The following is a 24,219-nucleotide window of genomic DNA, read 5'->3' as shown; positions in this document are numbered from 1 at the left end:
TGGCCTTTGAATGAGGAAAAATGCACCCAGGCAATTGAGGAGATCAAGAATCAGCTGAGGATGCTGTGTCCTTTGTATCCACCTATCCGCAAAGAAAAAAATTCTTCCTGCTGTGAGAGAGAACGCTGGACCGGTGGTGAGCAGACTAGGGTTTGCCAGCTTGGAAAGGAAGCTGACCTTTCTGAGCCTCAGTTTTCCTTTATGTAAAATGGTGATAAGTAATAATAGTTGCACTCTCCCTCAATAGGCCTGTTGTGAGGGAAACACTTTGGAAACCCTAAAGCGTTTGTATAACTATGAATGTTTATCATATGTGGCCCAGCAAGAATATCCTTCGTTTTTAACAGAGACACTTCATATGTGTTTTTATTTTTTTTTCCCCTCTCACAGGTGTGAATGAGCATGGCTGATGAGGTGATGTCACTTCTGGTGGAATACCTAATTTCCATGTAGTTCCCTTCTGGGCAGCTGTTAAACCATCCAAGCAAGAACTTGTTTGACACTTCCTTCCTCCTCTTATAGAGTCCTCTGTGGCAATTGTTCCAGTGTTTTGCTAAGCGTGTCCTGTCCTCGCCTTGCCAAGGCCAACAGCAGCTCAGCATTGCATAGGCTACCCCCGTGCTCCCCCGCCTATCTGAACATGGGCGCGGGCCGAGCAGATGACAGCCAGGAAGTCCCAAGGGCTTAGGCCTGTGCTGGCTCCGGCCCCTTTGAAGTGCTTCTGCTCATGATGGTGGCATCCTGGGGTGGCCGCCATGCCCATCACCCAGGACAACGCGGGGCTGCATCTCCCTCTCCTCCTCCAGTGGCTGCGGAGCAACCTGCAGGAGAACCAGGGAGGGCCCGAGCACAACCTCTGCCAGTCCGCCATCCAGAAGCTCCGAGAATACATCCAGCTGAACTTCGCTGTGGATGAAAGCACGATTGTGCTTGACCAGAGCCCCCTCGAGATGGAAATCTGCACTGTGTACCTGACCAAAGAGACGGGGGACACGGATACTGTGGGGCTCAGTTTTGGGAACATCCCTGTTTTTGGAGACTACGGTGAAAGACGGCGAGGTGGTAAGAAGCGGAAAACGCACCAGGGCCCGGTGCTAGACGTGGGCTGCATCTGGGTGACCGAGCTAAAGAAGAATAGTCCGGCTGGGAAGTGTGGCAAAGTGAGACTGCGGGACGAAATCCTGTCCCTCAATGGGCAGCTCATGGTTGGAGTTGATGTCACTGGGGCCAGGTGAGTGGTAGTTCAGCCCATTAGCTGGTGGCCAGCTTGGTTACAGGTACCGCGTCAAAGAGGGTGAACTTTGCTTATTTCAGAATATGTGCTAGAAGCCAGCTTGTGGCAGACGTCCTAAATACGTAACATGCTCAGCTAGGTGTCACAGTGCTAGACTAGAGTCAAGGAGACCTGTGTTCAAATCCCGCCTCAGACACTTACTAGCTACGCGTCCCAGAGCAAGTCGCTTCACCTCTGTCTGCCTCAAACTGTAAAATGAAGGGGTTGGATGTGATAGCCTCCAAGGGCCCTTCTATGATATCAGTTACACATGTGGAGTCATACAAAACGTATTTCCGTATTAGCCATGTTGCAAAAAAAAGGCAAGAAAAAATAAAATTAAAAAAAGTGTGCTTCAGTCTTCACTGGAGGTGGGTAGTATTTTCCATCCTGAGTCCTTTGGAATTGTCTTGGATCGTTGTCTTGATCAGAGTAGCCAAGACAAGCTGTTTGTCATTATGATACTGCTGGTACTGAGTACGGTGTTCTCCTGGTTCTGCTCGCTTCACTTTGCATCACTTCATGTAAGTCTTCCCAGGCTTTTCTGAGAGCATCCTGCTCATCATTTCTCATAGTACAATAGTATTCCATCACAATCACATACCATAACTTGTTCAGCCATTCCCCAATGGATGAGCATCCCTTCAATCTCCAGTTCTTTGCCACCACTAAAGTTACTGCTGTAAATATTGTTGTACATATAGGTCCTTTTCTTTTTTCTCTGATGTCTTTGGGCTGCAGACCTGGCAGTGGCATTGCTGGGTCAGAGGAACACTGTCTTGTTTCAACTCCTCTTCCTTACCCTGGGTGATGCCGGTTGTTCTCCCTGCTCTCTTTCAGTCTTTTCATTCTGCAGTTCGTTCTCTACACAGCTGCCAAATTGATATTCTGAAGACAAAGATCTGACTCTACTACTGCCCTACTCAAGAATCTTCAATGAGTCCTTCTTGCCTCTAGGATAAAATACACCTTCAGTGTGGATTTACACAGACTGGCTCACAGCTACCTCGCAAAATTTGCTTCCTATTATTCCCTTCATACATTCTACTTTCCAGCTAACCTGGCATAATAACCTTTCACCTCCTACATCCCAATGCCTTTGTATGGCTGCTCCCCGTGCACCATAATGCTTCACATGTACTCCCTGCTCACCTTTCTTGGACAAGGTATTGAACTTCTCTGAATTTCAGTTTCCTTATCAGCGAAATAAAGGAAAATAATACTCGAGGGATTTAGCTCTTAAGATTATTGTGAGTCTCAAATGAGATAATATGTGTAAAAGAGCTTTGTAAAATGTAAAGTATTTGGTAAATGCCATCCATTAATAATAATGAAAATAAGAATAATGATGATAACCATCATCAGTTATCAATAAAGGTCAGCGTGCCAGGCACTGGAGATACAAAGACCAAAATGAAATAGTTCCTGCCCTCATGGATCTTACATTCTATCAGGGAAAACAGCATGTACACATACAAATTTATACAAATTATATAAAAAGTAAATACAAGAATCTATATCATATTGCTTACCTTCTCAAAGGGGAGGGGAGAGAGAGAGGGAGAGAATTTGCAACTCAAAAATTTCCAAAATTAATGATAAAATTTTTTACTCTTAACTGGGAAGTATTTAATAAAATAAAAATTTTTTTAAAGTAAATACAAGGTAATTTGAGGGGGGCAGGAGGAGGCACTCGTGGCTGGAAAGGTTGCAAAAGGCCTCATGAGGGAGGTGATGCTTATACTGAGCTTTAGAAGAAACTAGAGATTTTAAGAGGCTTAGGTGAAGAGGGAGTGCATTCCAGGCATGAGGGACAACCTGTTCAAGGACACAGATAGGAGATGAAATATTACATACAAGGAACAGGAGCAGACCTGGTTTTTTTTACTGGACTATCAAGGGCATAAAGGGGAGTAATGTGTAACAAGCCTGGAAAGATAAGTTGGAGCCATGTTATGTGCTAATTTAATCCTAGAGGCAATAGGGAGCTAGTGTGGTTATTAGGGAGAGGAGTGGCATGGTCAGATCTATTCTTTAGGAAAATCACTTTGGCAACTGGGTGGAGGATGAGTTAGAGAATGCAGAGACTTAAGACAAGGAGACCAATTAGGAGGCTATTAGAGTCCATTATATCATGTATCATATGTAATATTATTATATATTATACATTATATATAATTACATGTTATGTATAATATATAATATTAGATAGGTAGGCAGGTAGGTAGATAGATAGACAGATAGATAGATAGATAGTACAGGTGAGAAGTGATGTGGACCTGAACTAGTGTGGTGGTTGTATGAGTAGAGAGATGTGGACGGGGATGAGAGATGTTGTAGTTAGGGTCAGATTTGTAATTAAAGAATAAGACTTGACAACTTACTGGATAATGTGGAGTGATGGAAAGTAAGGAACTGAAGATGACATGGAGATTGTGAATCTGGAAGGATGGCTGTGCCTTCAACAGAAATGGGGAAGTTAGCATCATGATAGGACTTAACTCAGATGCAGCTGCACCTGCAATATTGGGTCTGATTCTGCTGAGTTCCCCATTTCTGCTACTGCCCTTTTTTCTCGTGTGCTAGTCCCAGGGTCTTCACTTTATTCCAGGTTGTGCCTGGGATAAAGTGAAAGGTCCAGAAAGCTTAGCCACCATGAGCAGGTATGGCCGCTCTTCCAAGTATAGCTCAAAGAGAGTTTTCTGCAGAAATCCCTGCCCCACAACTCTCCTAGTTGTCTCTGCTGAATGTCAAGACGCATTCTGATGCTCAAGCTTTGAACATGTGACTCAGCCTGCATCCCTGGCCACGATTCAGAGGAAAATTTTCTGTTTGTAGTCTCTGGTGCTAATGGCCAAGGCTGAGGTGAAGACGGACTTCCTGTGGATTGAAGTGTTTCTTGTTTTTGACTTTGAAACGAGGCAGATTGTAAAGGGGAGACTGACTGAGGAGGGTGTTCTCTACTTGTCCATACAAGGAGCACTTTGTAGGATGGCACTTCAGCTGGGCAGGGCATTCTATAAGCAAACATCTGCCGAACCGTGTGAGGACAGCTTGTTCCAGGCTGGCACCATAATTCAGGACAAAAACCAAACAACTTTTTCCCCCAACTAAAAGGCCCCTTGTTGAATAGGATTAAGTTTGCTTCTCAGAAAGCAAACTTTGACTAGATACTTTTATATAAGAATGAAGTTAGATAATGGTGATCATGTAACCCCATTCTCAGGACGTTCAGACTTCTGGTAACCTGTGCATTTTAGAACACTTCTGTAAGTGAGAAAGGAGAAGCCTTGGAGTGTGAGGAAACTAGAATGAGCACAAAGCACATGCATTTTATATTCAGGAGTGAGGTAAAGTTATCCTTCAGCCCAGACCTCCTGACTTCAATTTGCTTTTAAAATTAAAACAATCTTGAATGTGTGGTTTCTCCTGGACAGCTTTAATTCTTCATGAATTATTGCATATGAGAGGCAATTATGGGAGAGGGCTGGGAGACAGTGTTAGAAGTGGGGGCAGGTGTTGCTGTATCCTAGTAATGGATGTTTCTTAAGACAAATTAAGTTCAATGTACTGTAGGTGGGCAGGGAATGATATAATAAACTTGAAATGTTTTCCATAAGAAGTGGTTAAATTTAAAAAAAATTGGCACTTAAAGTGCCAGGCTTCAGCACTTTAGAAAAATCACATACTAAATTCAGCAAACTCTGAGGATCTTACTACATGAAATACACTGTGTGTGGAACACTTCTTTCATCGATGATGTCAGATAAATGGGGCATTACTGCAGAAAGCACTATATATTTTCAAACCACTTTCAAATTATCTCATTTCCTAGAACTGGATTAGACCTTAGTCCTATTAGAGCTGCCTCATTTTATAGTCAAACACAGAGAGGTTGGGATGGACTTAATGTCCCACAGCAAGTTAGTGATAGAATTGTCACCAGAACCCAGGCTTTCTTTCTGCCAGTCTAGTGCACTTTCCACTCTATCACATGATTTTCACAGTATCCTGGTGAGGTAACGAGGATTACCAGTATTACAGATGAGGAAACTGAGGCTAGAATGGTGAAGGGATTCACCCAAGATCCCATGGAATGAAAACAAATCAAAGAGTAGATCTCACCTTCCCACATACACTCGCAAAGGTGCCTTCGGTGACACTGGGAGCGAGCCCCCGTTCCTGAATGAGCAGGGGCCAGAACAGGAGCCTTCCACCCTCAGCCCTGATTTCCCCCAGACAGATTTTTGCTGCCCATTCGGGCTGGCTGTTCTCTTCAGAGAAGTACCCTCCCCTGCCACCTTGTGGTCAAAGGCAAGTACAGCAAGAACAACCCTTGGAGTTTTGTGGCCACTTATCCTGCTGGTGGCCTGGGCTGGTGACTTCCAGAGCTTGAGAGGCTGTGAAATTTTTTCATTTGAAATTGCAGCGGAGTGTAAAAAGCTTTCAGTGGGAATTAGAGGGAAGAATTATGTGAAACAAAGTGTATATGTAGGAGTAGAGAATTCTCAAGTATGTTGTTCAATTGTTTCAGTTGTATCCAACTCTTTGTGACCCCATTTGGGGTTTTCTTGACAAAGATACTGGAGTAGTTTGTCATTTCCTTTTCCAACTCATTTTACAGATGGGGAAACTGAGGCAAACAGGATTAGGTGACTTGTCCAGGGTCACACAGCTAGTAAGTGTCTGAGGCCAGATTTGAACTCAGGAAGAGGAGTCTTCCTGATTCGAGGCCAGGCACTCTATGCGCTATGGCGCCACCTAGCTGCCCTATTGTCAAGTATACCAATAATAAAAGCTAATGCTTAGGGTTTGCAACATGCTTTCATTCATTCTCATTTGATTCTTACAACAACCTTGTGAGGTCGATGCTATTATTATTCTCATTTTACGGATGGGGAAACTGAATCTGAGAGAAGTTAAGTGACTCACCCAAGGTCACACAGATATCTCAAGCAGAATTTTTTAAACCAGCTCTTCCTGTCCCCATGTTCAGTATCTATCCACCTACACCATGGGATATAATCAGTTAATTTCATCTAAGAATTTCTGTCTTCACACTCTGACCGAGGTACACGTGTGAGCCAGTGGCCTAGCGTTCTCTCTAGCCACAGATAAGAATTGGTTCTTCCTTGATGCCTGGATCATCTTTTTTACCTCTTAACTAGTGGCTTAGCCTAACCTAGATCCAACTGAATTCACTTGAGCTGTTTGGCTTTAAAGCTCAGGAGTTTTCCCTTTGTTCTCATTCTCAATGTAGCACTCGGGGGTGGCTGCCTTTTTTTTTTTCCATTTTTCAAAATTCATGCCCCATCTTGTGCATCCCACCATGGCCTGGCCCAGCAGCCAGCTCCACCTACCTCCTTATGTTCTCAGGCCCATGAGCTGTTTGACCCCAGGCCAGTGACCAGCCAAGCCTTATCTTGCAATTTTGCAAAATCACACATACTTTGAATATGTGGTAATAACAAAGATAATTTCCACCCACAGTAACTGTTGAGTCCTTTCATCACTGCATCTCACTCAGATTAGCGATCTGGCAAGTCGAGCACTAGGTAAGATTGTGAAGTAGACAAAACTGAATCTTTGGCACCTTCTCTGCCCTCCTGATGCTTGGTGCTCTTATGCTTCTTCCTGAATATCCAGGACCTTTCCCAGTTCCATGCCCTGTCTGGACATGCTCCTTGGCAGAATTCCACGTCCTTGTGATTTCCTTCCCTTCTTCCTCCACTCCCTAAGTCAAAACTTGTAGGTTCTGTGTTCCATTCTACTCACTCCTCTGTTCTGGCTCTTCCAATAAGATAACTCATGTTAAAGTATTAGTGACTGAAAGTGGTTTAACATCTTGCCTCTCCCAGGTTGCACACCTTCATTTTAACATGGACCCTTATGGAAACACTATGTCTTGACTCAAAGGAATGTGTAACATGAGTGTTTTCAGGTCCTCTGTTAGCACAATGAGGCAGCTCCACCATCACAATAAATAGGCAATTGCTTCTTCTATTCATTCAGGAATATCAGTCCTGAGACGGATGCAGGAAGGCAATATCTTGTTAAGGAGAAACTGAAGCCCTGGCTAAGAAGGAGATTATGAGAGATGGTGTGATTTTCAATCATTTCAAACAGATTGAGGTTACAGGAAAAGTCTCAGAGAGGCTTTTTAATTCCTTTCTGGCCGTCTGCTGGTAGTTGTGGTAGCTGTCCCTAGGTGATCCCAAAGCATTGTGGTTACATTCATTTCAATCGTGGAGATACGAAAAAAGAACTAGACATCCCACTATAATACCCATTATATTCAAAATATACTATATTTTATTTATACTATATATAAAATATATAAATATATGTAAAATGTATACTATTTTATATATACTATATTTTTTAAAATGTAAAACAAATTATTTTGATAATTACATGTGATGTTAATGACACTTTCTACAAATATACTAGGGAAATATGCCATGTAAAAGGTTCAAAAAAGTTGTGGCTGAACACCTGCATGACCTTGGGCTAGTAACATCACATCTCTGGGTCTCAGTTTACTCATCTGTAGAATGAGAAGGCTTATTGCATGGCTCCTAAGATCCCTTATAGCTCAAAATTTGTGACCTTAGCATCCTGTAAAATTTTCTAAGTACTCATTGTTCATTCATAGCACATTCTCTAAACCAGGGCTTCTTAAACATTTCCATTCATGTTTTGGAAGCTTTTATTGGTGTTGCGTCGTCTGAGGGCATCAGAATGCAAAGTGTGCATGCTGTGTATTCAGAACCAAGGCTGCAGTGAAATTGTGCATGCACCATGGGCAAGCACTGCCAGAAACACCTTGGATTCATTACACATTTGATTTTGAATTAATTTTTGGTTGTTGCTTGTTCAGAAACCTTTAACTGTTGCCAAAATTTTCCACAACCCCATATGGGATCACAACCTACAGTTTAAGAAGTGCTGCTCTGAACATGGGTCTGTTGCCTTTCTTCCTTCTACTGGCAGCCCTGTCCATTTTCACTGATTTTAGCATTTAGCTGACTACAGGTGTGTAAATAGTACAATTTTTTTTCCCGCTACTTAGAGACTTAAGTGTTCTCAAGTGAGTATCTCTTACACTCCTGCCCTGTGTAGGGCCCCCATCTTCAATCTTGGGGGACATCTTCAACATTGAAACTGCAGTAAGCTTAAATTTCTTAGAGAGGGTCTGTAACAATTTCCCCCAGTCTCTAAGGTAATATTTAATCCAATGATCATTTCTCTAAAGCTCTTTGCTGATTCTCTGATTATGCTTTTAAATGGGGGCTGCCTGAAATGAGTTTAGTCTCTCTACATAAGATGTCAATCACTTCCTCATGACAGAGTACAACCTCATTTCTCCTTACTTGATAAATTTCACTCAGAGATTTCTCAGTCCCGGATGCCTCTGTGGCCAGTCCTTCAAATCAAGCCTTCCCTGTCTGGCTCTCCAAGAAGTCTGATTGCTCTTCCTGCCTCCACCCAGGGCCCAAGCCAGAACTACCCTCTTCTGCATACTGAGGAGGAAGGTCCTTCCCATCTGATTTTTCATGTCTTACTCTTGATTTCAAGCTGGACTGCATCCCAGGCAACTTCCTGACAACCCCAAACACAGATATATATCAACTTCCCTTTTCTAGAATTGTTTTTGCTAGTTATATTTTCACCAATCCTTTCCACCCATTCTCTCTAATTCATTCATTATTTGGGAAATCACTGAAGTTGAGTTGGAAGGGTCTTTAGAGAACATCCATTCATTCATTCACCCATTAAACAAGCTTCGATTGAGCACCTCTTATGTGCCAGAGATTGTGCTAGGCACACAGGACAGAAAGGAAAAAAAACCCCAAAACCATAAATAGTCCATGTCTTCAACATTTGTTCTATTATCTGACCCTCTTATTCATTCATTCATTCATTCATTCATTTATTTATTTTTGCAGATGAGGAAACAAAGATATACAAAGGTTAAATAACTTATTGGAATCAATTCTTCCTAGAACCCGGCCAGTGCTATTTTCTACTATTGCATTCTGGTCACTCATTATAAAGCTAACCAAGTGATTTTCCTAAAGTGCAACTCTCACCCTGTCATCTCTCTACTCAGTAGCTCATTATTACCTCTAGAATAAAATATAAACTCCTCTGTTTGACATTTAAGGCTCTTTCCAATTTGCCCCCTTTCTACCTTTCTGGTCTTCTTCCCCTCTGAACCCTTTGAAATTCAGCCATATTGGCCTCCTTGTTCTTCCTCACACAGGATACTCCATCTCCCATGACTATCCCCCATGCTTGAAATGCTCTCCCTCCTCTTTTCTGCTGCCTCTTGGAATCCCTTGGTTTCCTTCCAGACTCAGCTCAGGCACTACCTTCTATATGAAGCTTTTTCCGAGATTTGTTCCCCCACCCCTACCTTCCTCAAACTAGTTTATATTTTTTATGTGTATGTGCATGTACACACACACACACACACACACACAAACACACACACACTCACACTTATATACCCACATGTTGTCTTCCTTGTTCAAATGTAAGCTGCTTGTAGGCAGGAACATTGTATCCTCAGTACCTGCCATATATGAAATGCTTATTGAATGTAGAATGCATAGAGGTTCCTTTATAGAGCCTTCACAGAGGATGACAGTTTGTCTATAGATTATCTGCCCAGATGGCTCTGGTGGAGAAAGTGAGGCCGGTGACTTTGCATAGCCTTCCTCACTTAAATCCAATTCACTTGCAAGTCATGGCATCACCTTCCTGACATCGTGGTCCTCTTTGAGAACGAGGGACAAATAGCAACAAGATTATCCAAGAAGGACACATACAAGGGAAAGCTAACGCCTGAGCAGGGGAGAAATAGCAAAAGAAGGAATAGAGGGCAAAAAAAAAAAAAAAAGAGAAGAAAAAGGAAATGGGTAAGAAAAAGGGATAGAAGGTAAAATACAAAGATGTATATTACAGTCCCAGTCTCTTTGACATACTGGCTGTACTCTCATCCACCTCGCCTAATCCTTGAACTTTTGAACCAACATGCCTTCTACCTCCTCATTTTAACTGAAACCTGACGCCCCCCCAAGGATACCATATGCATTGCAATATAATCCATTGGTTGCCTGTCTCTCTTCTGAGTGCTCTCTCTGACTCAAAGGGTTAGGAGATGTTGACTCGCTCTTGCTCCCTACTGCTGCTCCTATTACTCTGGCCCAATCTTTAACCACCTTTCCTCTTTTAAGTCCATGCCGTTCTTATCTGCCACCCCTGACTGGTAGTCTTCTTCTCCACCCCATCCCTTGCTACCATTCTTGGTGACTTCCTGTCTATTCCACCTCTACAGTAACTTTTGTATCTGTGCCTTCTTCTTGGATTCCCACTGCTACCATCCCAAGTACAAACCCTCATTAATCTGCTGCAATTGGCTCCTAACGGGTTCTCCCCACTACCCCCCTTTCAAATACGTCCTTCATGCTGCTGCCAAACTTATCTTCCGTATGTATAAATCATGTTGCTGCTGTGCTCAAAATTCCCCAATGGCTCCCTGTTGCCCCAAAAAGTGAAATTCAGACTCTTTTGTTTGGTATTCACTTCCCTATACAAGTTGGCACCGATTTATCTTTCAAATGTTATCTCATGTTGTTCCCATCCATGAATTCTATTCAAACTGGAGTCCTTATTCTCTCAAATTTGCTAAGGCTTTTTAGCATTTTCCTCAATGTGTATTCTATGCCTATAATTCCCTCTCCTTTTTTTCAGTTGTTGAATCCCTACGCACTCAAATGCCACATCCTCCAAGAAGATTCTTCTTGATCTACCCAATAACAAATTTTCTTCCTGGACCCCACACAATACTTTGCCTTGCACCTCTTTAATTCATTTATTTAAGTAATGTAGTGTTGTACATTACAATCATTTGTGTTTTTAGTCCTGTCCCCCTTTTAGTCTGTAAGCTCCAGAAGGGTAGGGGCGTGCCTTTTCTAAACGTTATATGTCTCTAGCGCCTGGCATGATGCCCTCTACCTAGTAGCCACTTAATAAATGTCTATTGAGATTTCAGTTTGTTGTTTTGCTATAGTTTCATAGATTGCTCAAGTTCATTTTAAAATAACTTTCGGCTGTAAGTCCCCCGGGATGACTTCACATGCTCCTAATAATAAATCGTTAGTTTCTCTAGATATTTACGGCCAACTTTCATGCCACTTACTTCATCCTTGCCTCCCTCCTCTCCTCCTCTCTTCCCCTTTCCCCCTGTGGAACAGCCAAAGTTTTATGCTCTAGGATTCTATTTTGACATATCGATAGCTCAGTCTCTTTCTCCTCTAAGTTGTGTTTGATTTGTTGGTAATAAAAAGTCCAAAGCCTAGAGCAGTGTTTTAGCAACTGCTAGAGAGTAATAGTTGGGGGGTGGAAGTGAAGAGAGACTTACATCTTGACTGGAGGGCTTCATTTGTACTAAGGGCAGACATGAAGAATGAATTGTTCAGTTTGGAAATATCACTGCACATCAAAAGAAATGGTGGGAGGGGAGAAGGGAGGGAAGATGAAGACGATTCCATTTAGACACTAGTGCTAGAGAAGAAACATAGTTCAGTGGAAAGAATGCTGTATCTGGAATCAGAGGACCTAGGTTCAATTTCTTCCCCTGATACTTAACTTTTATGACTTTGGACAAGTCACTTAACCATTTTGGGCTTCAGTTTCCTCATCTGTAAAATGAAAGCATTGGGCCAGATGGCCTCTCTGGTTTCTTTAAACTTAAAATCTATGATCCTCTGATCCATTTTTATTCATGGCCTGATATTTAATATCTGTGTGATCTTGAAAAAGTCACTTGACCACTCTGGGTCTCAGTTTCCTCATCTATTAAATGAAGCAGGAGGACTGGAATTAGTAGTTCTTCATCTGAGGCCAATGAACTTTTAAAAAAAAGCATTTTGATAACTGTATTTCAATAAAGTTGGTTTCCTTTATAATTCTATGTATTTTATTTTATGAATTTAAAAATTTTATTCAGGAAGCATCCATAGACTTTACCAAGCTGCCAGAGGGGTCTAGGACACAAAAAATGTTTCAGAACCCCTGTCCTAGATGACCTCTACAGTTACTTCTAGCACGCAAATCTATGAACTATTTATTATTCTTTCTGCCACATCACTTTCTGCCTTGTCAATGCAAAGTGATATCCCTCCCTAGGGTACAATGAGGCGAGCTCTGGCATTATCAGTCCTCATTCAAGTCCCAGTAAAGAGAATGGAGAAAGAACTCCCATTTTCTAGGGACTTCCTGCTCCCCAGCCAAGTTTCCCATGAACTTTAGGACATTAGGACATTAGGAATGCCAAACAGTGGCACCTTGGAATCTTTGCCCCTGAGGATGAAAGAGTGAATGTTAAACAGAGGAACCTCAGATGGTGTCACTTGAAGGACTGTTTAGGGAACTAAAGCTAAATCACATTTGATTACCTATTAATCTAGTTCAACAAACATATATTAAAATGCCTATTTTACAAGGTACTATGCTAGATACTTGGGGTATAAAGTTTTGTGGGGTTTTTTAAATGACATAGTATCTACTCAAGGAGTTAGAATCAAGAAGACCTGGTTTTGAATCCCATATCAGACATTTTATAATCATATATCCTACACTAGACCATTCTGGGCCTCAAGTTTCTCATCTGTAAAATTAAGGGGATCGGACTTGGTCACTGTGAGGGTCCCTTCCAGCTTTAAACTATGATCCTAAGTATAGTGCAAAGTAGGGTATAATGTGCAAATATGTAGTGCAAAGGAGAGATCAGCCTGAGTGTGCTAGAGGACTGGAGGGAGAGGGGGAGAGAGAGAAACAGAGAGAGACAGAGGGAGAGACAAACAGAGAGAGAGACAGAGACAGGGAGAGGAGAGAAGGAGGGAGAGAGAAGGAGAGAGGAGGAAGAGGCAGAAGGACAGAAGAAGGGATAGAGAGGGGGATGGGGGAAGAAGAGGAGTGGAGAGAAAAGAGAGAGAGGAGAGGAGATGGGACAGAGAGAAGGAGGGAGAGAGAGGGAGAGAGGGGGAGAGAGGGGAATAAGGAGAGAGGAAGGAGAGGAAAAAAGGATAGAGAGCAGATAGATCGAGAGAGAGAGAGAAAGTGGGACCTGAACTGAGCCTTGAAAAAAGGTAAGGATTATCAAAAATGGTGATAATGAGTCAAAACACATGGTTTCTAGGTCTGGCTCTGTCATCTGTGTGACCATGAACTGGTCCCCTAGCTTCTCTGGGCCTCAGTTTCTCCATCTGTAAAATGATAATATTGGACCAGATGATCTCAAAGCTTCCTTCTAGCTCTAAATTTACAGTTCTATGCATGCATTCCTGGTGTGGAGACAACCTGCAGAAATGTATGGAGGTGGGAGCCAGCTTACTGCATTTGACAAACACCTAGTAGTCTCTTTGAGCTGGCAAATCAAGAGTACGAAGGGACACACTTTGAGGCAAAACTGGAAAGGTGGCTGGCATAACCTTCTCTTCAGAAATGGAAGAATGAAAACTAGGGGCATTCCACTTATCCCCTCACTTTTCCAAGATATAACATGCAATTCTTTTGGTTTATGCATGATATGTTAAATTAATACGTTTTCCACTCTCTAGTAAACTGGGAAAATTCACCATTCAAAATGGTAAAAGAAGCACAAACTTCTGAGAACTTATTAATGCCTTAACAGTGTTGTGTCTAAGCACTGGTCTGCTTTCTTTCTTTTACTTACAAGCAGCCCCGTCTTTTTCTGCTTCTGGCATCTACTGAGCATTTAGCTGGGTACAAATGTACCCAAGTGCTGCCACGACTGAATGCTAAATACCCTCAAATAGTTCTGTGTAGAGAAGAATCTGGAAGGAGGCGAGTGAGAACAGAAGAAGGATAATGATGGCCCGGCAATTGAAGCAGAATGAGGCAGTGGGAGAAGTAGGGCAGGATGTTGGGTTTGAAGAAGAGAACTACAGTGTTTAAGATCTTGGAGGTGAAAGTTTGGGGTGATGGTGAGGTCCAACTTGTCCTCCACTCCAAACCCCCCTTCATACTAACATGAAAGTGGTTTTCCTAAAGCTTATGTCTAACCATATCAGCCAGCCCCCTACTCACTAAATTCCAGTGGCTCCCTAAATAAACTCCTAAAACTTCTCTATTAGTCTTTTAAAGCTCTTCCCTTCTTGAACTCTCCTTATGTTTCTGGTCTTCTTACACATGTCCTCCCTCTACGTACTTACTCTGTGGCCAAGTCATACTGACCTAACCACTATTCTTCACCCACAATGTTCCAACTCCCCTCTCTGCCTTTGGACTGGTTGCTCCACATCACTAGAGTGCTTGCCCTTTTAACCTTTGACCCTTGGAATCCATGGTTTCCTTAAAAACTCCCCTCAAGTATTACCTTCTATGTGTTGACTTTCTTGATCCTACCCAGCTGCTAGTGAGTTCCCTTCCCAAAACTACCTTGTATTCTTTTTGTAAATATTTTGTAAACATTTATATATGTACGTTTAGGCTTTCTTTCCTATTTGAAGGTAACTGTCTCATGACTGGGACTGTTTTATTTTTGTCTGTCTTCAGTGCTTAATACATTATCTGGCACATAGTAGGCACTTAATAAGTGCTTGTTGATTGATTGATTTAAGCTATGACTACCTCTATGGTTTGTGGAAGTCAAGTGGAGTTAAGATCACGGGAACTGGTTAGATGTGGGCTTGATTGTGTTGTGATCAAGCAACTCCAAAGGTTCCCTGTTACTTCTAGGGTCAAATACAAACAACGGCATTTTAAAAATTTCAAAACCTGGCTCCAAAGTACTTGTCCAGGTGCTTGATTATACATTATATTCTTTTATGGACTCTATAATTCTGACCAAACTGACCTCTTTGCTATCTCTCATTCATGTTTTCTGTCACCCATTGTAGTGCCTTTGCAAAGATCATCTGCCGTGCCTAGAAGGCAGGCCTTCCTTGCCTCCACCTCTTAGATCCCCCAAATCAAATGATCCTGTGAGGCAGCTAGGTGGTGCAATGGATAGGGCTCTGGGCCCGAAGTCAGGAATTGTTATTGTCATTTGATCATTCAGTTATGTCTGACTCCTTGTGATGCCATGAACTATAGCATGCCAATATTGCCCATGGGGTTTTCTTGGCAAAGATATTAGAGTGGTTTGCCATTTCCTTTTCCAGCACAGTAAGGCAAGCGGGTTAAGTGACTTGCCCAGGGTCTCAAGCCAACAAGTATCAGAGCTATAACCCCTGGGATTCAAGCTGCAACAGATCTTAATGATCAAGTCTAATCCCATTACTCTGCTGATGAGGAAACTGAGGTTAAGTGACTTATCCTAGCTGCTCCGCTAACAAGGAACAGAGCCAGGGATTAAACTCAGATCTTCTGATGCTAAAATGATCTTTCTCCTGCTTGTCCCTCCAAAGAAGGGGTTCTCTGGGGTGCATAGCTTGGCTGGGTGGACCAGAATGGGGATCTCTTTGCAAAGAGATTGTTTGGGGCTCCAGGACTTAAGCTGTCATGGCCTTTCATGTCTGTCATTTGGATTTCCTTCTCCTACTGTGCTTATGAAATGTTCACAGGTTGTGTGCCCTTGAGCTCTAGAAACACCATAAGTTGTGATTTCACAGGAGTGATAGAAACTCTCTCTAAAAGAGTGATGCTAATAAAAGGGTTGTGACATTACATTTCTCTGACCAGGAGCAGGAAGTGAGCCATAGGACTAAAAGAGACATGGGACAGAGCGAAGCTAAAGTTAGCACACACCTTCCCCTAAAGGACACACCTTGTCCTTCAGTCCTGCTCCAGCCAGCATTCCAAAACAAAAGGAACTGTCAGGAAGGGAGTGGATCATTGCAGGAAAACCAGTGTGTTTGACTGTGCCTTTGTTTCTGCAATCTGAGGGACCTCATATATTTAGGAGGGAGCTTCATATTTTCCAGGTAAATTTTAGTTAGCATCTGGTAAGTAAATAGCTTAATAAATAGCTAAATAAATAGTTTAATAAATAGCTAAATAGCAAAATCTGGTAGCTTTTATTCCTGGTATTTTCTATATGTCTGAAAATGAAGAAACTCCCCCCCCCCATCTTATTCAGAGTTGTGATCCATAGTTTCTTCCATTGATTGGGGCTGTTTCTTGGAGTTAACTTTTCTTCTTGTCTGTCACCTCCATCTATTAGTGAGTATAAATGGGTTTTCGTTGTATGGATACTGCTTTTAAAAAACAGCATCATTGACTCTCTGTTGAACGTAGAATCAAATCTAAATTGCTGAAGTAGTGTGGTATAGTGGATAGAGGACTGGATATGGAGTCAAGATAGACATGAGGTCTAATCCTGCCTCAGACACTTACTAGCTGGGTAACCCTGGGCAAGTCATTTAATTCTGTTTGCCTCAGTTTCCTCAAATGTAAAACGAGCTGGAGAAGAAATGACAAACCACTCCAGTATCTTTGCCAAGAAGACCTCACATGAGGTCACAAAGAGTCAGACATGACTGAAAACAATTGAACAACCTTGGTCAAGTCACTTAACCAATCTAAGCCTGTTTCCCTATCTGTAAATGAAGGGATTAAACTCAGTGTGACCTCTAAGGTCCCTTCCAGCTCTAAAATCTATGATTCTCTGATTCTCTTTTTGGTTTCCAGTGCCCTTGGTTGTCACCGAATGTTAGAGCAGGAAGGGATGTTAGAGTTCATCTTTTCCAATCCTCTCATTTTACAGAGAAGAAAATTAAAGCCAGGAGATGGGAAATGATTTACCCAGGGTCTCACACCTAGTAAGTGGCAGAACCCAGACCTGATTGGGTGAAATCTAATCAATTTTATCTGTGATTATTCCTTAAACACTAACCCTGTGTTCCAGAGAGCTGGGTCTCTTCCTTCCCCCTCAACCTCAGGATGACTATTCTTTGTTGCAATTAAAAAGGTTCAAGAGATATAGTTTCTAGGTAATTTAATCAGTTTATTAATAAGGCCAGCACATTATTAGTAAAAAGGATGATCATTTGGCCATCTCTCTTAGACCAAAGACAATCATGGCAGCCTGCTAAGAGCTTTCATATATATATATGAAAGCTCTTAGCAGGCTGCCTTGATACATATATATATTTTGGAGGGTGGGGGAAGAGGAGTGGCAATCAACTGTGATTGGTTAACACAATAGGAAATGAACTATATTAAAATGAGGGGCTGAGAGTAACATCATGTCATCCTTGTACTGAGACACTATCTCTATACTCAGACCACCCCCCAGCCTTGGGTTATCTAGACAAAAGGATCTGTCTCCACCCAAGCTTGATTGAATGGAATTCACCTGAGATTAGAGAGTCCTTGTAGGGTTGGTTGGAGAAGTTTAGCTAGACCTTCAGAGACTGAGGTCTTGAAAAAATGGAAGAGAAAGGGGGAACTCAATCTCCCCAAATCATTAGTTATTGATACACATTTCTCTCATCTTGTTCCTGCCTTTGCTTCTGCAGTTTCTGGCTTTCTCATCCCTGCCCCCTCCCTATACCAATCTGTCTTAACCTGCCCAGGTCAAGTTCCAGCTTGTCCAAGTAGTATTTTATCTAGCACCTATAATTTGTTCCCCATATTAGACCTTTGCTTACTTCCCTGAGTTATTCAGTCATCGTTTCCAGTGCACCAGCCTCATCTGTGAGCTCTTTGAGGATTTATGTAGACATCTATTTTCCCTACTCCCCTTTAAATGCCTAGCACAGTCCTGGGAGCCAAAGCCTCAATAAAAGCTCAGCTGGGTCATGAGAAATCAGCAGTCAGTGAGCAAACCTCTATCAGAGGCTGATGTGCAGGGACCTGAAGAACCTGCTGCATCTGGTTCTGCAGCTTTTTTTTTTTTTCCCCTGAGAGCCAGTCAGGGGAGTTTTAGCAAATAAGGTTATGGTGATATTGGGTTAAGGAAGAAAGAAGTGGATTTGTCCTTTAATGAATATTCTGGCAGAGGCATCAAAACAGCTCCACTAATTCTCTTCTCCCAGAAAGGTGCTAATCCTAATTATTCTGTGTGGGTAACTATAATAGAGATAATAACAACACCTACTTCTCACAGGCATTATCTTTTATCTTTTCCATGTAGTCAGTGCCCACCGGCTTTGATGTCAGTGAAATCAAACCCCTTTCAGAAAAGGTTCTTAACTTGGGGTCTGTGAGCTTATTGTTTTTAATATTCTGATAACTAAATTTCATTTAATTGGTTTCCTTTGAAATCCTATGTATTTTATACATTGAAAAATTTTATTCTGTGAGGGGGTCCATAGGCTTCAAGATTGCCAAAGAAATCATGATCCAAAAAAGGTTAAGCACCCCTTCCTTAGCTTGTAAGGCTCTTCACTTAAGCCTTTTTTCTCCATTCTTCCATATACACCAGTCTTGGGGTATCTGACCACATTCCCGTTCCTTCACCCCAAGTCCTCAATGGAGAAACCCACCTACTTGACATCTGTAATAGGCAGTGGCTAGAGGTACCAACTTGAACAAATCCATTAAAGATCACTCTTGTAGGTGAGGTTCTAACAGCCTCTAAGTCTCTTAGTCCTAAATTTCCAGTCTATTTGGAGGAGCAGACCATTGTGTAAGTCTCTTACAGGATGCCCTAGGATACATAAGGATATAAGCTCAAAAGACTTTTTCCTCCAGAGAGTTTGTCTCAGAAGGCAGTTAAATTCCCAGTGGCCTCTGGAGGGCAGTATTTAATTATTTTCCATGGCAGTATTCTCATGGAAAAGGTAAGTTAAGTCTTGACTAAGATAGAAAAGCAAATGATTGAATGTCTTGAAAGATTGTTTCTTTAAAACGTTGTTGTTGTTCTTGCAGCCACTTTAAAATTATCTGTGGGTATAGGGGAGCAGTTAAGGAATGAACCCCTTGGACAGTTTTCTAAATCCACTACTTTTAACTTTCTCCAGCATTGGATATTTTGTGGCTGCCACTAACAAGGAGAAAGAATAACAGGTTTATGTTTCTTCTTTTCTTTCTGCCCTTACATATTTTGGGAATATTTTGCTAATGAATAGTTGATGTTGTTTGATTGATTAGTTGTATCTGAATCTTTGTGACTCTATTTGGGATTTTCTGGGCAGTGATATTGGAGTGGTTTGCCATTTGTTTCTCCAGTTCTTTTGACAGATGAGGAAACTGAGGCAAATGGGGATGAGTGACTTGCCCAAGGTCACACAGCTAGGAAGTATCTGAGGACAGATTTGAACTCAGCAAGATGAGTCTTCTTAATTCCCAGCACAATGCACTGTGCTACCTGGCTGCCCATGAGCCAGATACAAGTTTACAATGTACAGGTGTGATGATGCCATTTTATCTCTCAAAAGCATTCCTTCAGTAGTCCCCTAATACCTGCAGAATAAAGTCCTGGAATATAGCACATTCCTCCACAATATATTCCAAATTAACCTTCCAATCTTATTTCCTACTACTTCCTTTCTTGTGCCCCTCTTGAAGCCCTAGGCAAACCTGACAATTTGGTCTTCTGAGTATATCCTTTACTTTCCCACTTCTGACCTTTGGCTCATGACATTCCCTATTGTTCTAAAAGTGGAATCCTCTGATCCCCAACCCCACCCCTCCAGTCCCATCCATCCCTGACTCAACACACATAAGTCTACCTGTGAAAATCCTAGTCACCTTTCAAAACCAAGCTCATATGTTACCTGGAGGCTCTGTGAAGCCTTCACAGATTCCTCTCCCAACTCCAAAGTGATTTTCCCCCTTCTCAGAGCTCTCCTAGTACTTTTTAGCTTGAATGAACTTCAGATATACTGGTTTATGTTGGCTTATTTTTATACACTGATACATCTTATTAAGTCATAAACAAATTTACTTTCTATTTCTCTTTGTATCTACCTACCCCCTTCATCCCCAGTGTTTCATATATCATGTGTACTTAGTGAATATTTGTTGAACTGAATTGAAATGTGTTGAATGCTAAATTTCTATGGGCCTGAGGTTCCTCATCTTTAAAATGAGAAGGATGCACTGATGAATTCTGTCTCTGCTAAGCTCTAAGGCTATGACCTATGGATTGAGAGGGTTTACTCAAGCTGACGCAGGACCCCATCTAGCCCATTCCTTTACAACAGTGTTTTTACGGGAAAATGCATGCCAAAGTAACCTTTGCTGCAATGTGATCCATTCAGTAACTATATCACTCTTGGGGAGTGGAACTTCTTCTGATGGATTTGGTTAGGGAGGGCTACTTAAAATTAAGAGCTCTGGATGGTGAAGTAAATTGTGGTCCCTGAACACCCTGAATACAGGGTGTCCCAAAAGTCTTGGTGCAGTTTTAAGGCACCAAAGACTTTTGGGACTCCCTATAGAATGGAAAATTACGGAACTATAATAAATAATGGACAATGAATACAAAGCTTTACACATCTGGGTGCTCCTGGCAGCATGACCCTATCCTAGGTTCTCCAGCATTGGGAAGATTGGAATGAGGCTGGCAACTTGCCTCTACCTCTCCTCCACTAGAGCCAGGGATTAGTGTTATCCTGTATTATGAGTTTCTGGCCTCCCTAGTTTTACCATAAGGCTTTTGGAGAAGTTAAAATAAGCCCTCCTCAAGATCGGTCTGGGTGCTCTGCCGTAGGTGGTGGAGTGGGAAGGTCCTAGCATCTTTTGCATTGTTTGTTAGTTCCATATAAACAGGAAAAGTCATAACTTCTGAGCTCCCTTCTTTCCCTCTTGACTCATTTACTCCCTCCCCGCCCCTTGCTTTGGGAGAGTTGCTGTGTTTACAGAGTTGGAACTTGCTAATCCATCACCATGGTTCTTTCTGCCTGAAGACGGCAGATCCCAGAGTTCTGATCGCATAGTACGATGGATTGTTTCCCTCAGTGGCCATCCATTATTTTAGTCTGGGGAACCAAAGAGGGGAAAAAAAGGAGGCATTTTCCCCTTAAGTTCTAAGTCTGCCTGCAGAAGGAAAATACGGTTAAGGAAAGAAAATTGATTTCAGGAGGTCATTGATGATGTTAAGGAGTGAAAATATAATAAGTCTTTGGTTTTATGCTGAGACCAGAAGCAAGAGTATTTAATGCCCAGAGCTCAGGCCCTCAGTCTAGGAAGGGTAGACCCAGAGGCAGTGGTGAAGAGCCTGCATCTTCAAGGCTTATAGCAAGGGCATGATCATCTTGGGTGCTCAAGGAACCTGGGTTTAAGGTGAGCATTATACACAGTAACAGCCACATTGTTTGATGACTCACTTTGATAGACTTAGCTCTTCTTAGCAATACAAGGATCTAAGACAACTCCAAAAAACTCACTATGGAAAATGCTGTCCACATCCAGAGAAAGAAGTTTGGAGTCTGAATGCAGATGGAAGCATACTATTTGCTCTCCTTTTCTTTTGTTGTGTTGTTTTGTTTCTCATAGTTCATTCTGTTCTAATTCTTCTTTACATCATGAATAATGTGAAAATATGTTTAATATGAATGCACAAGTAGAGCCTATATCAGATCGCATGCCACCTTGAAGAGGAGGGAGCAGAGGGAGAAGGAAAAAATTTAGAACTCAAAATCTTATGGAAGTGAATGTTGAAAACTAAAAATAAATAAATAGATCAATAGATCGATAGATAGATAGATAGATAGATAGATAGACAGATAAATAAAAAGGAACCTGGTTTTATCCTGGAGGTTTCTTGCTTTAGGGAAAAACAAGCAAACAAACCTGAAGGCTTGAATTAATAAACCTTAATAATGCAATCTTAGTTTACATCCTATAAGCAAAGACATAAACTAAATTAAAGTGAAGTAAACTAAAAAAATTAAGAAAGCATCTCACTCCCTGGCATGGATGTCACTTGCACTCCTGTGTTTTCCAAGCTTCAAAAAGGCTGCTATAAACAGAACACGATTTTTGTAGTTTTTCTTACTTTTAGAAATAGCTTTCATTTCAGAGCCTGGTCTTCCTAGCTCTGAGGCCAGGCCTCTGTCTGTCGTACCATGCTGCCTCCCCAAACACTGGAGAACATGTACAAAAAATAAGACAATCCTTCCTTTAAGGAACTTTCATTCCAGTGGTTGGGGACCTGTGATCTAGACTCACAAGATATGAGAAAAAGAACTCACTATTTCTTTGGGTTTTTTTGTTTGTTTTTTAGTTCTTAAAAGTTTTTTCCTTTAAAAAACATTTGTATTGACATCTTTTATTTTTACTTCAGTTTCATTTCCAAATATAGTTGTCCCTTCCAGATAGAAGTTTCTAAGGGAGACCATGTGATACAGTAGATAGAGAGGTGACCTTGGACTCAGGAAGACCTCAATTTCCTTATCTGTGAAATGATAAGATTAGACTAGCTGGTCTCTAAGAGCCCTTCCAGCTTTGTGTGTATGATTCTGTGATGTCTTTGACTTCTAACCTCCCTGATATTGAAAGTCTGAAGAAAATCAGATTTATTTACGGCTAAAGAACTAGTCCTCACCCCATTCTAGAGTGCTGATCCTGATAATTCCACAGTTGGTCTGAGGTTTGGGCCATAGATTGATTCAGATTCAGTTTGTTTGGGGAAACTTAGGGCTGCCTGGGACTATTCATGTTTCTGGGGCAAGATTTCAGCCTGCTAGGCTACAAAATTGGATCCCTTTGGATTGGATAATTACCTTCAAAGTATGTAATATTTGGTTGGACCTTATTTTATTAAAAACAGTGACATCATATAATCTATATTGAGTTGCTTGCCTTATCAATGACGGTGGGTGGGGAGGGAGGAAGGGAGAAAATTTAGAACCCAAAGTTTTAAAAACACATGTTTAAAAAAAATGTTTTCACATGCAACTGGGAAATAAGAAATACAGGAAATGGGGTACATAAATCCATCCTGCCCTACAGGAAAATTGAAGGGAAAGGGGATAAGAGAGGCAAGGGGGAGAGATAGATGGGAAGGCAGACTAGGGGAAGGGGTATTTAGAATGTATGCCATCTTGGGGTAGGGGGAGGGGCGAGATGGGGTGAAAATTTGGAACTCAAAATCTTGTGGAAGTATATGCTGAAAACAAAAAAATAAATAAAAATTACCATAAAAAAATAAAAAAAAGCAGTGACATCAAATTCAAATAGAAATTAGGGCCACTAAGCATACATAAGGATCGCTGCGGGCCTACATACTGACTTAGAAAACCACATATTAACATTATCCATGTTCTATTGTGACAGCCAGATAGTATAGTTGATAGGGCACTGTGTGGGAATCTGGAAGACTCATCTTCCTGAGTTCAAATCTCCCCTCATAGACTTCTTAGCTGTGTGACCCTGGGCAAGTCACTTAACCCTGTTTGCCTCAGTTTCTGCATCTATCAAATGAGCTGGAGAAGGAAACAGCAAACCACTCCTGTATTTTTGCCAAGAAAACTCCAAATGGGGTCACAAAGAGTCAGCCATGACTGAAAAATGACTGAACAACAACATGTTCTGTTGTATTTTTATTTGTTTTGTTAAATATTTCCCAATAATATCTGCTTCCTGGGGCACTCTGGAAGTGTATTTGATACCTCTGGTTTAAAACATGATACTTGTTAATAATAGACACGAGTGAATGCAGGTGGCAGAGAAGAATTTCAGTTGCAGTGAGGAAAAATGAAACATGGTTTCTCTAGCAGTAAGTTGAATAAAAACTTTGGCAGAGAACAATTAGCATCCTATGTTCCAAGAGTTGTTTTCTTTTTCAATATCCTCTCCAAGCTTTTGCAGTTCCATTGATAATTTTGAAAACACATTGTAGTCTTTTCATCCATTCTGTCTCCCCGTGGGAACTGAAGCATCCTTTAACCTTTCTCCATTATTCAGATACTTGAGACTGGAGGTGGTCATTGTTGTCTGGGCTTGCTCTTTTCCCCAATAAAAATTATACCCTTCCTGTAGCACAATGATTGGGCAGTAAACAGGCTTCTGTATGGGGTCCA

General features: G+C 41.6%; 1 protein-coding gene across 3 annotated transcripts in view; it reads left to right on the top strand.

Moving 5' to 3' along the window:
* PDZD2 (PDZ domain containing 2) overlaps positions 1-24,219 on the top strand; it is a 367,396-nt gene that overhangs the window by 33,933 nt on the left and 309,244 nt on the right. For all 3 annotated transcript variants that reach the window (XM_027868865.1, XM_027868863.1, XM_027868864.1), the window contains one exon: positions 391-1,231. In XM_027868865.1, the coding sequence (XP_027724666.1) occupies positions 756-1,231 (476 nt within the window). In that variant the 5' untranslated portion in view covers positions 391-755. The remainder of the gene's footprint in view (positions 1-390; positions 1,232-24,219) is intronic.

The sequence above is a fragment of the Vombatus ursinus genome, unplaced genomic scaffold (genome assembly GCF_900497805.2).
Source record: "Vombatus ursinus unplaced genomic scaffold, bare-nosed wombat genome assembly UNPS02014791.1, whole genome shotgun sequence".
NCBI lineage: Eukaryota > Metazoa > Chordata > Mammalia > Diprotodontia > Vombatidae > Vombatus > Vombatus ursinus.
Note: the sequence above shows the minus strand (reverse complement) of the source record. Positions and strands in the feature narration are given on the sequence as shown.